Source organism: Pempheris klunzingeri, chromosome 5 (genome assembly GCF_042242105.1).
Source record: "Pempheris klunzingeri isolate RE-2024b chromosome 5, fPemKlu1.hap1, whole genome shotgun sequence".
Lineage (NCBI taxonomy): Eukaryota > Metazoa > Chordata > Actinopteri > Acropomatiformes > Pempheridae > Pempheris > Pempheris klunzingeri.
In genome coordinates, this window is record NC_092016.1 from 20,540,654 (window position 1) to 20,554,128 (window position 13,475).

The 13,475-nt window shown below is 41.2% G+C and overlaps 1 protein-coding gene across 1 annotated transcript; it reads right to left on the bottom strand.

Moving 5' to 3' along the window:
• Positions 1–457: 457 nt before the first annotated feature.
• On the bottom strand, positions 458–12,538 carry cracr2aa (calcium release activated channel regulator 2Aa). The gene is made up of 17 exons (XM_070830629.1): positions 12,154–12,538; positions 10,563–10,674; positions 10,288–10,477; positions 9,044–9,190; positions 8,643–8,733; positions 8,429–8,524; positions 7,121–7,308; positions 6,499–6,570; positions 5,675–5,720; positions 5,378–5,466; positions 4,867–5,218; positions 4,541–4,673; positions 3,550–3,631; positions 3,309–3,423; positions 2,979–3,080; positions 2,501–2,577; positions 458–1,773 (listed from the first exon to the last, which is right to left on the bottom strand). The coding sequence occupies exons 1-17, from the start codon at positions 12,355–12,357 to the stop codon at positions 1,686–1,688; spliced, it is 2,184 nt and encodes a 727-aa protein (XP_070686730.1). The 5' UTR covers positions 12,358–12,538; the 3' UTR covers positions 458–1,685.
• Positions 12,539–13,475: the final 937 nt, after the last annotated feature.

Sequence of the window (13,475 nt, forward strand, 5' to 3'; positions counted from 1 at the left end):
TCAGAGCACACATGCTCTGTGATCCTGTGTATTTAAAGGCCACTGGCTGGTGCAAATGAGCAATACAATGTTATGAGTCATTAAAGCTTACATATTAGTTATACATGATAAGTCGGCTTATTTATTTAGATTTAAAGTTGTATTGAAAGAGCATCGTTGGAGTCGGTCCACAGTTACATGTTTCTGATGAAAATTTGGCTGCTCAAATTAAACACAAACCTAGTTTGCCATATAATTTATACTGTAGGTCAAAAATCTAATAAATTGGCATGTTAGTTCCTCATGTATTACTATCTTATTAAAAAAAAAAGATGAATATGTTGTTTCACATGTCGTCATGTCAACTTCAAAACTGAATAAACTGCAATGTCCAAACTCATCCACTGGGTGACGCTGTACAACTTGTTTTAAATTCAATGCACCAGAAATGAAATGACTTCCTCACCAGGTCCTTTGCAAACGATATTAACATTGACAATTCTTTATTTATTTATTTGTTTGTTTTATGCTATTTACATGTTTATACATACATTAAAAAGATGTGCAAGACACAGTAGTGGAGCACTATTAGTGAGTATAGTGCAATATGAAACCTCTAAACCTCTAAAATCTTACCCCACCTGTAACATACAGATTACGTAACTTACTTAACATCTTATACTGAGACAATGTTCATAAAATACTTGGCACAGAAGCAGTTTTAAGGTCATAGGAAATAAATATTTTCGTAACTAAACTTCATTTGGTCTATTGGCAGAATAGAATGATCTGTATTAGTTTCACGCTCTTAAAATAGAAAACACGATTTGAACCAACACCCTAACTAAATGCTCTGGTAGCCTAACAACCATCAACACAGAGATACAAATAAATAATGTAATGAGGACAAAACAATGCAAACATCTGCTAAAAACACTATTACACAACCCTGCAACAAAACCTTCATATGACACTAAGAATATTCACTTTGTCTTGGATTTAACTACATGATCATTTCTAGTCAGTGGAGAAAACACAAGCACATAACTTCTATGCTGTGCTGCGTGGTCGTAGTTTTGTTTTTACTTTGTCCACCATGTGAAGAAACTAAGACACTCACTGTAATTCCACATAAGACCACGACTAATCTGGGCTTTAACAATTAAACCAACACCTCTGTGACACACAAAACACCAAAAGCTTCGCCGAGGTAGTGTTCACCACGAGGTTGTTTGATAACGCATTCAGTTTTACAGTTGTTCATGCTATTGTGTCCATGTGTGCGAAAGGTGAAGAAGCGAAACGGCTAAAAATAACACATAACACTGAACACATACAGTAAAAAGCCCACACGTGGCAGTTGAAGAGCTACAGCCAGACTTTGGAGGAACATCCACATTTTAAAAAGTGAAAAACTCTTAGTTTGACTCAAAAAGGACTCAGTTTGACTCGACTTTGTTCAGTTGCAATTCGAGGTTATTTTCAAACTAGTAGACTGTTAATAATAGTGCAAATGCGTCTGGGACACGTGACAACAAACATACTGAACTGATTCTGGTGTTGGTTTCAGCCACAGTGCTACGAAGTGGAAGGAAGACTGTGTGACAACCAGTTGTGCAGACCGACAGAAAAAGTGGCGCGCTGTCACATTGTGTCACGACGTGTGTTGGTAAAGGGTAGTGCTCCTGTGTTGTACCGTCCAACTGTTAGCAGCAGGATCTCTTCTTCTCTGAGGGGCTGCTGATCAGCTGGACCGTCTTCTCCTTCTCTCTGTCCTCTTGCTCCTTCAGAGTTCTGAGGGACATGATGAGGCATAAACAAATGAACCAGTGTTGGCAGGACACACCGCTGTGTCTACTTCTCTGCAAACCGGTGCTGTGCTGCTACTGTACCAAGCCTGCGCATGCTTCAGTTCTGTTCTGTCTGTGGTCAGGTCTGTATCTACTCCCTGCCTGTTTGTCCTATTGCTGTGTATTAAATGTTGTGTGTTTTTGCTGTGTTGCTGCCACACCATGGAGCATCACCAAGAGCAGAACCATAATATTGTTATCTATATTTGCAACGGTACCGTTTGGGTATTCCACACAGAAATATCAGTGACAGCAGATTACAGTTCTAGCAGTAATACAGATGAAACAAGGCACCTGTTCAGCATTCTAATGCAAGAATGAAACACATGGCAGCACACTGTTACTGGGTTAAAGAAAACCACCGACAGTCTCACGCTGGAGACAAAATGTGTTTTACATAATGAAATGAACATTTGATTGTGCACTTCTCACCGCTGGAATTGTAAACAGTGTGCAAACAGCGTTCTCTGGAACGAGCTGATAAGTCCTTTGTTCCTCCAACACAGGACAAATTAAACATTGGCTCCCTAATATGCCTTGTTTCAGTACAAACATAATCCCATTTTGAAAGCTGTTCAAGCAGACACTTGCTCCTTAGTTAGTCTAACACAATTATTTCTTTGTTTTCTTGTTGCATAAACTCACCCACAAAGGCCATTACTTTTGCTCACCTGGCTAAATGAACCATGGCCTCCACCACATTGTGTCCGGAGCATGCGCTGCACTCATAGAAAGTCATTTGGCAGTTCTGAAAAAGAGGCGAATGATGCGGATGGCTGTTACTGACAGAAAAGAGAGAGGCTCATGTGAGTGACACTGGCTGTGTGCCTGAACTGATGAGGGCAGGTTTATCAAGAAAAGAAAATTCTGTACTAATAGTTACAAAAGAAACATGTCTCATGTAACAATATTAGCTCACTTGGTCACCATAGAAACTACAGTACACACCAGAGACAGAAAACAGATGATAAAAAATAACCTCAGAATCATACTGAAGATGCTCCCACATAAAACTCTCTCTCTCTTCTGTAACCATGTTTCTTTCATTTATTTAACTAAAAAAAAACACAAGCTTGTTACGGGTGTGAAACTGACACTGACTTGTCCACCAAGGACCTTGAGCTTAGCGGACAAAGCAGACCAACAGACCTTGGCTAGTCTTTCGCCCACTCCCGTCTGAACTTGTCTCTCAATCTCCTTGTCCGTTTTATTTCCCAAGAGCATGATGGGGATGTCCTCGCCCGCACTCTCCTGTGAACGAAGAAAATCAAAGAATAAGGACTCAAAGACACTGATCTTAACAGAGTCCTTTGCAGTTAAAGGACTATGGAGAAGCAGGCAGCACTGCATAGACAAATTGAGCAACCGATCAATATTTCTCCTGTATTTTCGACATGGTTATACTGGTTATGCCCACTCTACGTCGTCATACAAAGTAAAACAAAAGCATTTGCTCTGTGTTCTGTATTTCTGTCCCACCTTTACACTTGTCAGCCACTGTCTGACGGCTGTGAAGCTCGGCTCAGCAGTGATGTCATACATCACGACTACTCCGTCAGCCTTGCGAAAGAATTGTTTGGTGATGCTTCGATACCTGCAGGAAGAAAATACCTAAAAAACTCCCTCCTGACTGTACTTTTCTGTGTGACTTGTAGTAATGTAGGACTCGTGGTTTCAAAGAGAACTTGTTTGGGATGTGTTTCATGTGTTGATGCCTCACCTCTCTTGTCCTGCTGTATCCCACATTTGCAGCGCCACCTGGCTGCTGTCCACAGATAAAGTCTTTACACTGTAATCTATACCTGCACAGACAGACAGGAACACGTCAGTCAGGACACTCCAGTAAGTTACTGCACCAATATGTACAATTATGCACCATGCAAACCTACACATTGATGTGAAATCATGTGATCGGATTTTTAAAATAACACATTTTAAAACGTGAAAAAAATAAATAAATAAATAAGTGGAACAAATGAAAGATTCTTGAGAAATACCCAGTTGCATACAACAGCTACTGTGCTACTTCCAAACATCTAAAATATTTACACCAAAGAGAATTTCAAACGCTTAACTAAGGGACATTGACGGTAGTTTTCTTTTATTGCTGTGCTGCACATCAAAATTGCTATAAAGAATGAAGTTTGAAAAGTTATATTCTACACAGACCAATAAAATGTGCTCAAACAAAACATCATCATCTATGATGAAGTCTGTGGTATTAAAATTTGATACTGATAAACTTCTCACATTGGTCTTGAGTGTCTTGCCTCTTTTTACAGGATTCTGGGCAGGCGACAGTGTATCATGTACTATGTAAATAGGAATTATCATTATTATTAAACATACAGTTTTGTGCTTCTAAATGTTAAGAGATCATCATCATAGTGTGCAGTACAGTAAGGGGACCACAGAATTAAATATATATAGATTGATGACAATGTTTTGCACTTATGTACTTATTGCAGTACAAGTCTACAGTGTTCTAGCTTGTCCTTTCACTGCTGTACAGCTGCAGGCTAACTGAGAGAAAAAATATGTTATGTTATCCCCCCCCCTCCCCTCCAAAACCAACAGCTACATTCAAGTGCTTTGTAACCAAACAACACACAGAGCCTGAGGTCAACCACAGGGCTGAGTGTGCTGTCGCCTTCGCTGGCAGGAACTGACAAGGGGCATATGTATGTGTGTTTGCACTGCACAGTACGTACCCACAGTGGCGGAAGTGCCGGGGTGGAAGCAGTCATCACAAAACCGTCGAAGCAGGGATGTCTTCCCTACACTAGAGTTCCCGACCAGGACGACCTTGAAGAGGCGGTCAGGTGGCGAGGGACCACCTTCCTCCTAAGGGAACACCAATTACAGTGGCAGAGAGTGAAGGAAGTGTTCTGGGATCTCAATTCAAACAATGAGATACATGACTGACCGTTCTTTGTGTGGGGGAGGCTACAACAGGGTCATACATAATAATCCCATGTCAGAGAAAAATTTAAATACTTCATATATGTGGTATATCGCTCAAAGTCCACATGCTTACGTTTATGCTGGTCTCCTTGCCAACAGGCTGCCCCCTTGGAGATGTGGGCGCTTCCTTTTTTTCCACATTTCCCTTCGACTGTTGCTGCTGGGCAGAGGACGCACTCGGGTAAATATCGCTCATCACCAAGTCGATGTTCTCCTCGCTGTCTGAGGCTTCCTCTCCTTCACTACACTCCTGAAGTGGGGTTTGGGCCTGACAGTCGTTCTGGAGCAAGTGTGGCAGGTGGTCCTCCTCGATGGAGATGATCCTCTGGAGGTGCCCTCTTGTGCCCACTGTGGGAGAGGACTGGCATGACCCATTGGCTAGGTTCTGCCTTACAGAGGTGGCAGTCAGCTCCTCCTCACTCTCACTGTGGATAAAAAGTAACGTTATAGCCCGCAGAACAGAGCTACTGGAGACAACGCAGATCCAACAGAACTGTTCAAACTGTGGCTCGTGTTCCACTTGACACAATCATGATGAAGATAGCTGAAGTAAGTATTTAATGTATGACTTGGTGATGATTTACCTTTTAAAGACATTTGTGTTTGTGTGTTTCATAACACCGATTAATGACCTCTGCTTCAAACCTGGTGTTTTCCTAGAGTGCTTTGGTTTCTGCGGAAAAAAATATGAAGTATTTAATCATATTGCAGCATGAGAATGAGGGTGCCATCTGAATTTTGGAGAGGCTACTATAGGCTCTGCTGATCAGTTACATCTTTTCTCTATTCCTCAAATCTTTAAAAAGAAGACATATGAACTGCAGGCAGGGGAAGTTTAAATAATACAGTGAATTAAGTTTGCTATAATAAATGGCACATACCTGATAACATATGTCCTTTTCATCCCGTAAATGTTTGTTCATTTCCCTGGATACAACAAAGAAATGAAGATATCAAAGGCAGAGTGAGAGCCTGAAGACTTTTCATAATAATGAACTTTCACACACTTTTCAACATTGTGTAACTGGTCAAAGTCATTATTCATTGGAATGCCTTGTTTGCTGTTTTCTGTTGAACTATATGCGCGCCCTGATGGTTCATGATGGCATAAACAAAAAGCCTTTCCTTGGTTCATCATGATATGCCAGGTGAGTAAAGATTAGTGAAAAGGGCTCTAATTGGAATCCCAGCACCAAGAATTTCTATTGTGGGTGAACAGTAGGAGGCTGTAGAACGAACAGCTCCCAGGTAGAAATCATTATAGCAAAATGCACGTTAAGCTGGAAAATTCTAAAAGGAGCTTAAATGCTGATCACGAATTTCATCTCAATGTGTTCTGAAGTTCAAAAACTAATTAGTGTCACTTTGCTCTGTGATCACTCCACTAGCAAAAAGCAAATTACTGACTGACATGTTACCGTAAAGCAATACAGTTTTGTTATTTGTGACAAAGGAGCACTAAAGTAATGAGCAATGGCGGTAAACTTTTCTTTCACCTATTTGAAACAACAAGTGGCTTGAAAATAGACTAATTAATAAACAGAAAGACTTTTTCCACTGAGTACTAAGTACTAGACCAGGCTACAACAGTGAGTGAACTTTGCTCCGCGGTTTCTAATAATTTCAAATCACAAGACAAAGATCCGTGTCATGGTGTGTATCATATATTGTTGTCATTTGTTTCTTCTCTTCTCTCGATCCATACCTCAAAAGGTCCAGTTGTTTGAGGAGGCTCGCTCGCTCTCGATGCAGTCCCTCAGTCAGTCTGTATATTTCTCTGTGTTGAACAACAACGCATCTTTCATTACAAATACTCTGACCAATCAGACACAGTATGTGCTGTGGCTACACTTTATTAAAAAACTAGTGAGGAAATAAATAATAATAAAATGAGTTGTGACACGATCTTTTCTTGTCTGCTCTCTTTAAGTCAAAGTATCACATTTGACTTTTCTTTATAATAGAATGTAGATGCACATCAGATAAGAGAAATGTCAACCTAATAAGACACAAGACAAAAATAACTGTGGGTGACAGCAACTCCACTACAATTATTACTGCGTCTGTCACCATTACCATGTGTATGAGCTTAATAGTTTCACAGCTTGAGACATCCAAATTTGTGAAAGTCAGTTGGTGCAGCATTACAGGCCAACAGAACTTTCTGCTCTCGCTCAGTAACAGTATAAACTATCAAAGTATGTATCACCGCCTCTCTATTTGTTGCAAATGAATGTGATTGCATCCTGAGCAAGAAATAAGAAGAGGCCAAATTATCAGTAGTGGAGTTAGAAAGATATCAGAGAGTACGAATCGCTACAACCCACATCTCCTTCTCCTCGTAAAGCCGTGTGGCTTGCTCCTGCAGCAGACCCAGCTGGTCCTGTGCCAAGATCAGCTCTTGGCTGGTGTGCTCCAGCTCCCGTGCTAACTCGTCATTCGTCTGCTTCAGCTTCACGTTCTCCACCTTGGTCACATGTTGTTCACTGTGAAGCTCGTGGCACTGATGCTCAAACTGGAAAAAAAGCCGGTGGACGAAGAAGAAACAAGAAGAGTAAAGACTGGGCAGGATTTCTTTGGTTTAAAGGAAATGTGTGCCATGATGATCCTTTCAAAAATGTAAAATTTAATTGTTTATTTGTATCAACTTTTATCAGTGTACCTAGAAGAATTTATGCTGGCAAAGGGTGGTCACACCGAATGTTGATTTGATTTAGATTTTTCCTGTTTGCTCACTTTTGCGTTTTGTTAATTGATAAAAACAAACAAGTAGCACACATTCACACAATCTATTCTAACCAAAGAGTTGGCTTAGTGGCTGTTAAACGTACAGGGGAATGTGAGAAGACAGCATGATGTGACACACTATGCTCAAACAGCTGACTGCCTGTAATTATCTTCCAAGAAACTGCTTTTGTAACATGAATGCCATTAATATTTTTATATCATGTACAGTATGTATTAGTGAGCCCAACCGTGCTTTTAGAGCTGCGGACGACAGGTTTCCACGAGTAGGAAACTTGGTGAACAGCTGACATATTAATTAGTGGTGCTAAGGAGCTGTGTAGAGAAGAAAAGTCCTTGCTGGTGTGACCAGAATTAATTTCACATCACTAATTAGCCTTAAAAGCTTGAGTGCGAGTCTATAAATGGAGGTGTGACAGAACCTATTAACATCTCTCAGTAACTAACAACACAAGCGGCTGTTGCTGCTTCAGAAGATGCTAATTGATAAGAATTGATAAGATTGTATTAAAAAAATAAACAAATAACAACTCCATATAAGTGAGACAGGTTAGTGCTGTATATCTGCCCTTGCAGATGGACTGTGATGTGAGAATATTTTGATATCCATACCTTTCTGTTTCTACATAGAGAGATACCTAACAAACAGGGTCATAGTCAACCAACCAAAACTCACTATCATAAAACACAACCAATTCTCACGAATGTTATGTATTCACCAACATTGTATCATTATATTTTTTGTTGTTATTTGTAGGGTAGTGTTATATGATGGTATTTCAAGGCGTGTTGATGGCACACGTGCTGCTGCTCTGACAGCTGATTCTTCCTACCACGGATGTGCGTAAAGTCTCATAGACTGTGAAAACTGCAGTGCATCTCTCACCCACCCTTCTCTGTTTCTGAAAGAGCTGTTCAAGCTCTTTCTCCTTACTGGATAGCTGCAGCTCCAGGTCTTGACTGCGAGACAGATACCTCTCATAGTCCTTTAAGCACAGGAGAAAAAAAAGAGGTAGACACAAGGATAAAGAGCGACAGTGATAAGGAAGAAGAGGATTTCAGACAAAGAATTTGACTTGTTTGACATGACCCAGAGGTTTGTACCTGCAGCACAATCCGGTCTTTTTCATTTTTTATTTGCTGCTCCATTTCCTCATAAAGGCGCTGGATCTCATCATCGTGTGTTGCTGTTTTCCTGCAGGGATAAAATTCAGACGTGATATTGTGTTATGCACTTCATGTACCTCACAGCAGATCAACACGCTTACAACGTATGTAGTATAGCATAGCTTTGAATGACCCTGTTAATATGCACACAGACACAGAGCTTAACGAGGTGGACATGGAAACAACTTTTTCAAAAGATAAGCACACACTAATTAGGGAGTCACAGCTTGGCCAAATGCTCCTTAATGGAGGCCTCAAAGTGAAAGAAATCTCTAATAACCTCAGCTTTGACTGATAACAAAGCACACAAAGATGCATGCCCCCCCTTCCCCCCCGACCTTTTGAGGGCACTTTCCATCTCTCTCTTCTCCTGGTTGGCCTCTATGATCTGGGATGTCACTCTGGCCAGGAAGTCCTCAAAATTGGACAAAAGGTGTGGCTCATCCCGGCGCAGCTGGGCCCACAAACTGCGCACCTCAGCAGGACTGATGAGATAGAATGAGGAAGCAAGTGTAACCAAGTGAAGCATCAAAGTCAGTTTTTAGAATATTTGCAGTCGTTTTCACAAGGTTTCCCAAGAACTTCACTCTTCTTTTTTAGAAGATAAACAGAAAAAATGTTGCAAGGACATAGAAGGAAATTCATTCGAGCACAGCAACAACCCAACACAATAACATGCATACAGTAGAGGCAGCAGCTAAGGTACCACATCATACTGGCTTTTAAAAGAACATGACCTCATTTGCCTTGAAAAATCCATTTATTATGACAGAAAAAAACTACTTGTTTAAATGCTTTTGTGTGTTCTAGGTCTGCAGTCATTAACAAGACAGCAAAATCAAAATACTGAATATGAACAATGATGTAAGTAATAATTATTTAATTATGTTTCTGCAAGACACAGTCTAACGTGCCTGTAAGCTACGATGAGGTAGGGGAAGTCAAACAAATCCCCGGAAGCCTTTCCATCAGTTACTAACACTTATCCTTAAAATCTGGCAAACATCAATAACAGTTAGTGCTGTACAAACTGATGTGATCTAAAATGTCAACTCGAGCTAACCGGGTAGGCGGAAGCCAAGAGGATGTGCAAATCTGGCATCCGCCTCCACTACTGTTTACTTTTATCGAGTTGGAGCTGTTTGTCAAAGGTGAGTCTGGTCATGCATTTCATAAGATCCTGTCATTATATATATATATCTCCTCAACTTGAATTGCTGATGACCAGTTAATATCATATGAAATACCAATGCAGAGAAAGCTGACAATAATGATTCAGGTGAGTTTGTGAAGGCTTTTTAAGTATGACTCTTCTCTGGAAGTGAAAGTTAGTTTAATACTAAATGTTTCAAACACAGCTGTACTAAACAGACAGACAAAGAGGCAGAGCACATGCAGGGAGCACAGGAAAAGCTTTGCTTGAGAGTGGAAACTTCCAACTTTGTTTGCACAGCTGATTATAGTCTCAGGCTAAGTCGCTTCAAATGTAGTGCAGACTAAAAGGAGGCGCTGTCCAAGTATGCAAATACATCAAATAGCCTTAACAACACATGCTGGAAACACGCACACACGCAGCACTCACTCTTCAAAGACGTTTTTGGCTCCGAGGCTTTCCATGAGCATGCTAAAGTGTTTCTCCTCTTCTTCCTCATCTCCCCTTGCCAGGTTCTCCTCCCACTGGGTCTGGTACAGGACCTCTACCGGGCTTTTACAGGGGTCTTTCTCTCCCATGCCCTCCTCTACAGAAATCTTCTGGCCGAATAAAAACTCACCTGCAGAGATCGAGAGCATCATCAGACTTGAGCTCCGGGTGATACCAGTGGCATTGTTTTAAGTACAAACAAAGTGAAAACGTACTAAAGCCGGAAGAGAACTCGTCGAGGGTAAGGTATCCATTGCCATCGGAATCAAGGGTATCAAATACGTTCTCCAGTTCTTCCGCGCTGAGGGGGAGCCCGCCGTTCAGCCTCTATTCAACAAGACACAAAACACAGCTGCAACTGGAAAGAACAAAGCCTCAAGGACAGTACCTGCACTGTGGCTATAACAACTGTTGCTTGAGACTTGTAAAGACAGTAATTTATGCTATTGGGGGCAACATAACAGATTCATAGATATTTTTCAGTCACAATTAGACCAATTTAGCCCTAATAACACAGGATACAAGTTACCCTCCAAATAACCTATTTCTCGTTGTTATTTTATTGGGCAGTCAAACATATTAACACCTGAGATCATCTCAGTGCAGCTGCAGTATTCAGTGATTAACTACTGGGTAGCTCCACTGGAACAGATGTTGGCTCAAGTGAGATTTTCAAGAGCCCATTTTTTCCCATTTTTCCCTCCAAAAAATCCCTCTGACAATGACCGTAAGAGTTGGACCATTTAAAAGAAAAGCCAACACAGCCACACCTCTGTAAGCAGCTTGGTTTTTAGCTTGGTGTTTACACTGCTGCAAATGTTGACTGAGGCCAACCATACAATCTAGGGGGGGACAGGGAAAGTGTGGCATCTGTGTAGGCTGTTCTTGTAAAGTGTGTTATCTGGGCAGAACATATCCCTGATGTAAACAAACAGTAGAGTTGTAAAGCTAATGTGCTGATGGTCATGGTGTGAAACGGCCTTTTATAGCTGTGAAAATCTGGTGAGAATATTGTGACAGAAAATACTGTGTCAAGAGTAAAAAAAAAGAAGTGCTATTTATTTCGCTTCTTAGATCATCTGCAACCTCTGACAGATGCATGGAAAGTGTAAAATAAGCATATGTACTATTATCACATGCTGCTTTTCAGTGCAGATTGCACTCTTCAGTACAGATGGTCATAAAAGCAGAGGTGAAAGGGACTGGACCTCTGTCCTGATCATCATCTAATTTCCAATCCATTATCATAAACATTAGATCAAAGCTTCTCCTCTGTGTATTTATGCTCCTGTGGGCGTGCGCCTACAAGTGTTTCATCAAAGGATTTGCCACGGCCGGGGTGAACATCCGAGGGGCAAGTGAATCTGCACAATAATGTGAGTGGAGGAGCTGCATGACAAAGCTTCCGCATGGCTCTCTGTGTCTCGTTCTCTTTTATGCCGCTGTTGAATAAAGTACACGTTTTCTCTCTGTGTATCTATCAGCATCATTAATAAGCGTCCCTGCATTCATGCTCATTCTGGATGAATGAGGAGTTGTTATCTCTAAAAATGATGAAAATATGATAGTGATGCCCTGAAGACGCTGAAAACTGGTCCAAACAGCAACAGACACTTTGCTGATTAGGTATCTCGATAAGTGATTAAAGTTAATAACAATGTGTTTCTATTACTTTCTGGAGCAGTAAACTCCTGAGTGAAATCTATGCAGACATTAAATCATTGTAGTTCTTTAATTTTAATTACTTTCATACAGCAATGACTGGTCTTTACACTACTCTAGTGTTCCCTGTATCAGCAACCTCACCTGCATGTCACGTCGGGAGATGAAGCCCTTGTTTTCGATGTCGCACATCTGGAAGAACTCGTGGGTTTTCTCCAGGATAGTGTTTTGTCCCACGTCCCCATTCTCACATGTACCCACCTCATCGCTGCTTCCTTGCCTTTGCCATGCAGTTTGGGCCGCCGCGCTGGTCGTGGTATTGGCATAAGGAGCAGTAAAAGCTGCCATTGCACTTGTGAGTCCGTCGATAAGAGAGCCTTTCCCGTGTCCTTCACATGAGCCAGGTACAGACAGGCGCGTGGAGGAAAGAGATCCTGGAGAAGTCGAGCTTCAGGCTGCTCTACATCAGAGGCACTCAACAGTGTCACCGATTGTCATCTCTTAGCAACCACCTCTTTAATAAGTCGATGAAACCTGGGAGAGAGACAGGAGGAGAGTCTTCATTTTTATGTACTGCCCCTTGCCAAATGCAAAAAGTTACAAATAGTATTCTGTATGTTGCATGTTGTATAATGCACTACATCAAAAATATGTTATGTACAAAATGTAACGTCTGTTAAAGGGAGCGCTGCACAGTTTTTTTTTTATTAATTGTATTGGTAAGTATACAGACATGGCCAGTGAGAGCATCTTCATGGTTATGTAAATATGTATGTTGATGAATGTTGTTTTTCTCTCTTTCTACTATTCCCTCACACACATAGTCTGGCACTAGTCAGTCTGATTTAAATATAGTTGCACAATGTTAAGCATGGCCTACTGTGTGCTGCACACCTAAACCTGCTGCCCCTCTCCTTGGCGCTTGCTGAGGCTAATGTCATCTGACAAGTAAACCCAGAACTGAAAAGAAAGTTGTGGTATGATGAGGAGGGTCTTGTGTGCCGGGAAATATTGACTGTTATAACTCACTTAGTGGTGGGTTTCATGCAGACTACAGTTCTATGTGCACTGGTTTGGAAGACTGCCTTCCAGAGGCCGTTGTGTACCATGACTCAGCTCAGTCGATTCATGAACAAGAGCATCACACAGCGAGTGTGTGAGGTGACCCACGCAAATGTAGATACGTGGGCCTGGAAGACAAACAGACAGGAAACAAATAGACATGCATGTAGGCAGGTAGAAGGACAGAGGAGCTCACAGGGTCAGAGACATCTCACGCACGCACATGCACACACACACACAAAACAAATATTTAAAATCAATAATTTCTGTGGATTTAAACATTTGATTTTCAGAGAGGTGTTTTAGAGAGATTTTATTCCTCTCAACATTTCTAGTGGCATGTTCTTTATGAAATATATGTCATGCTTGGAAGTTTGAGCATAAACGTTGTGCAACACACTGTA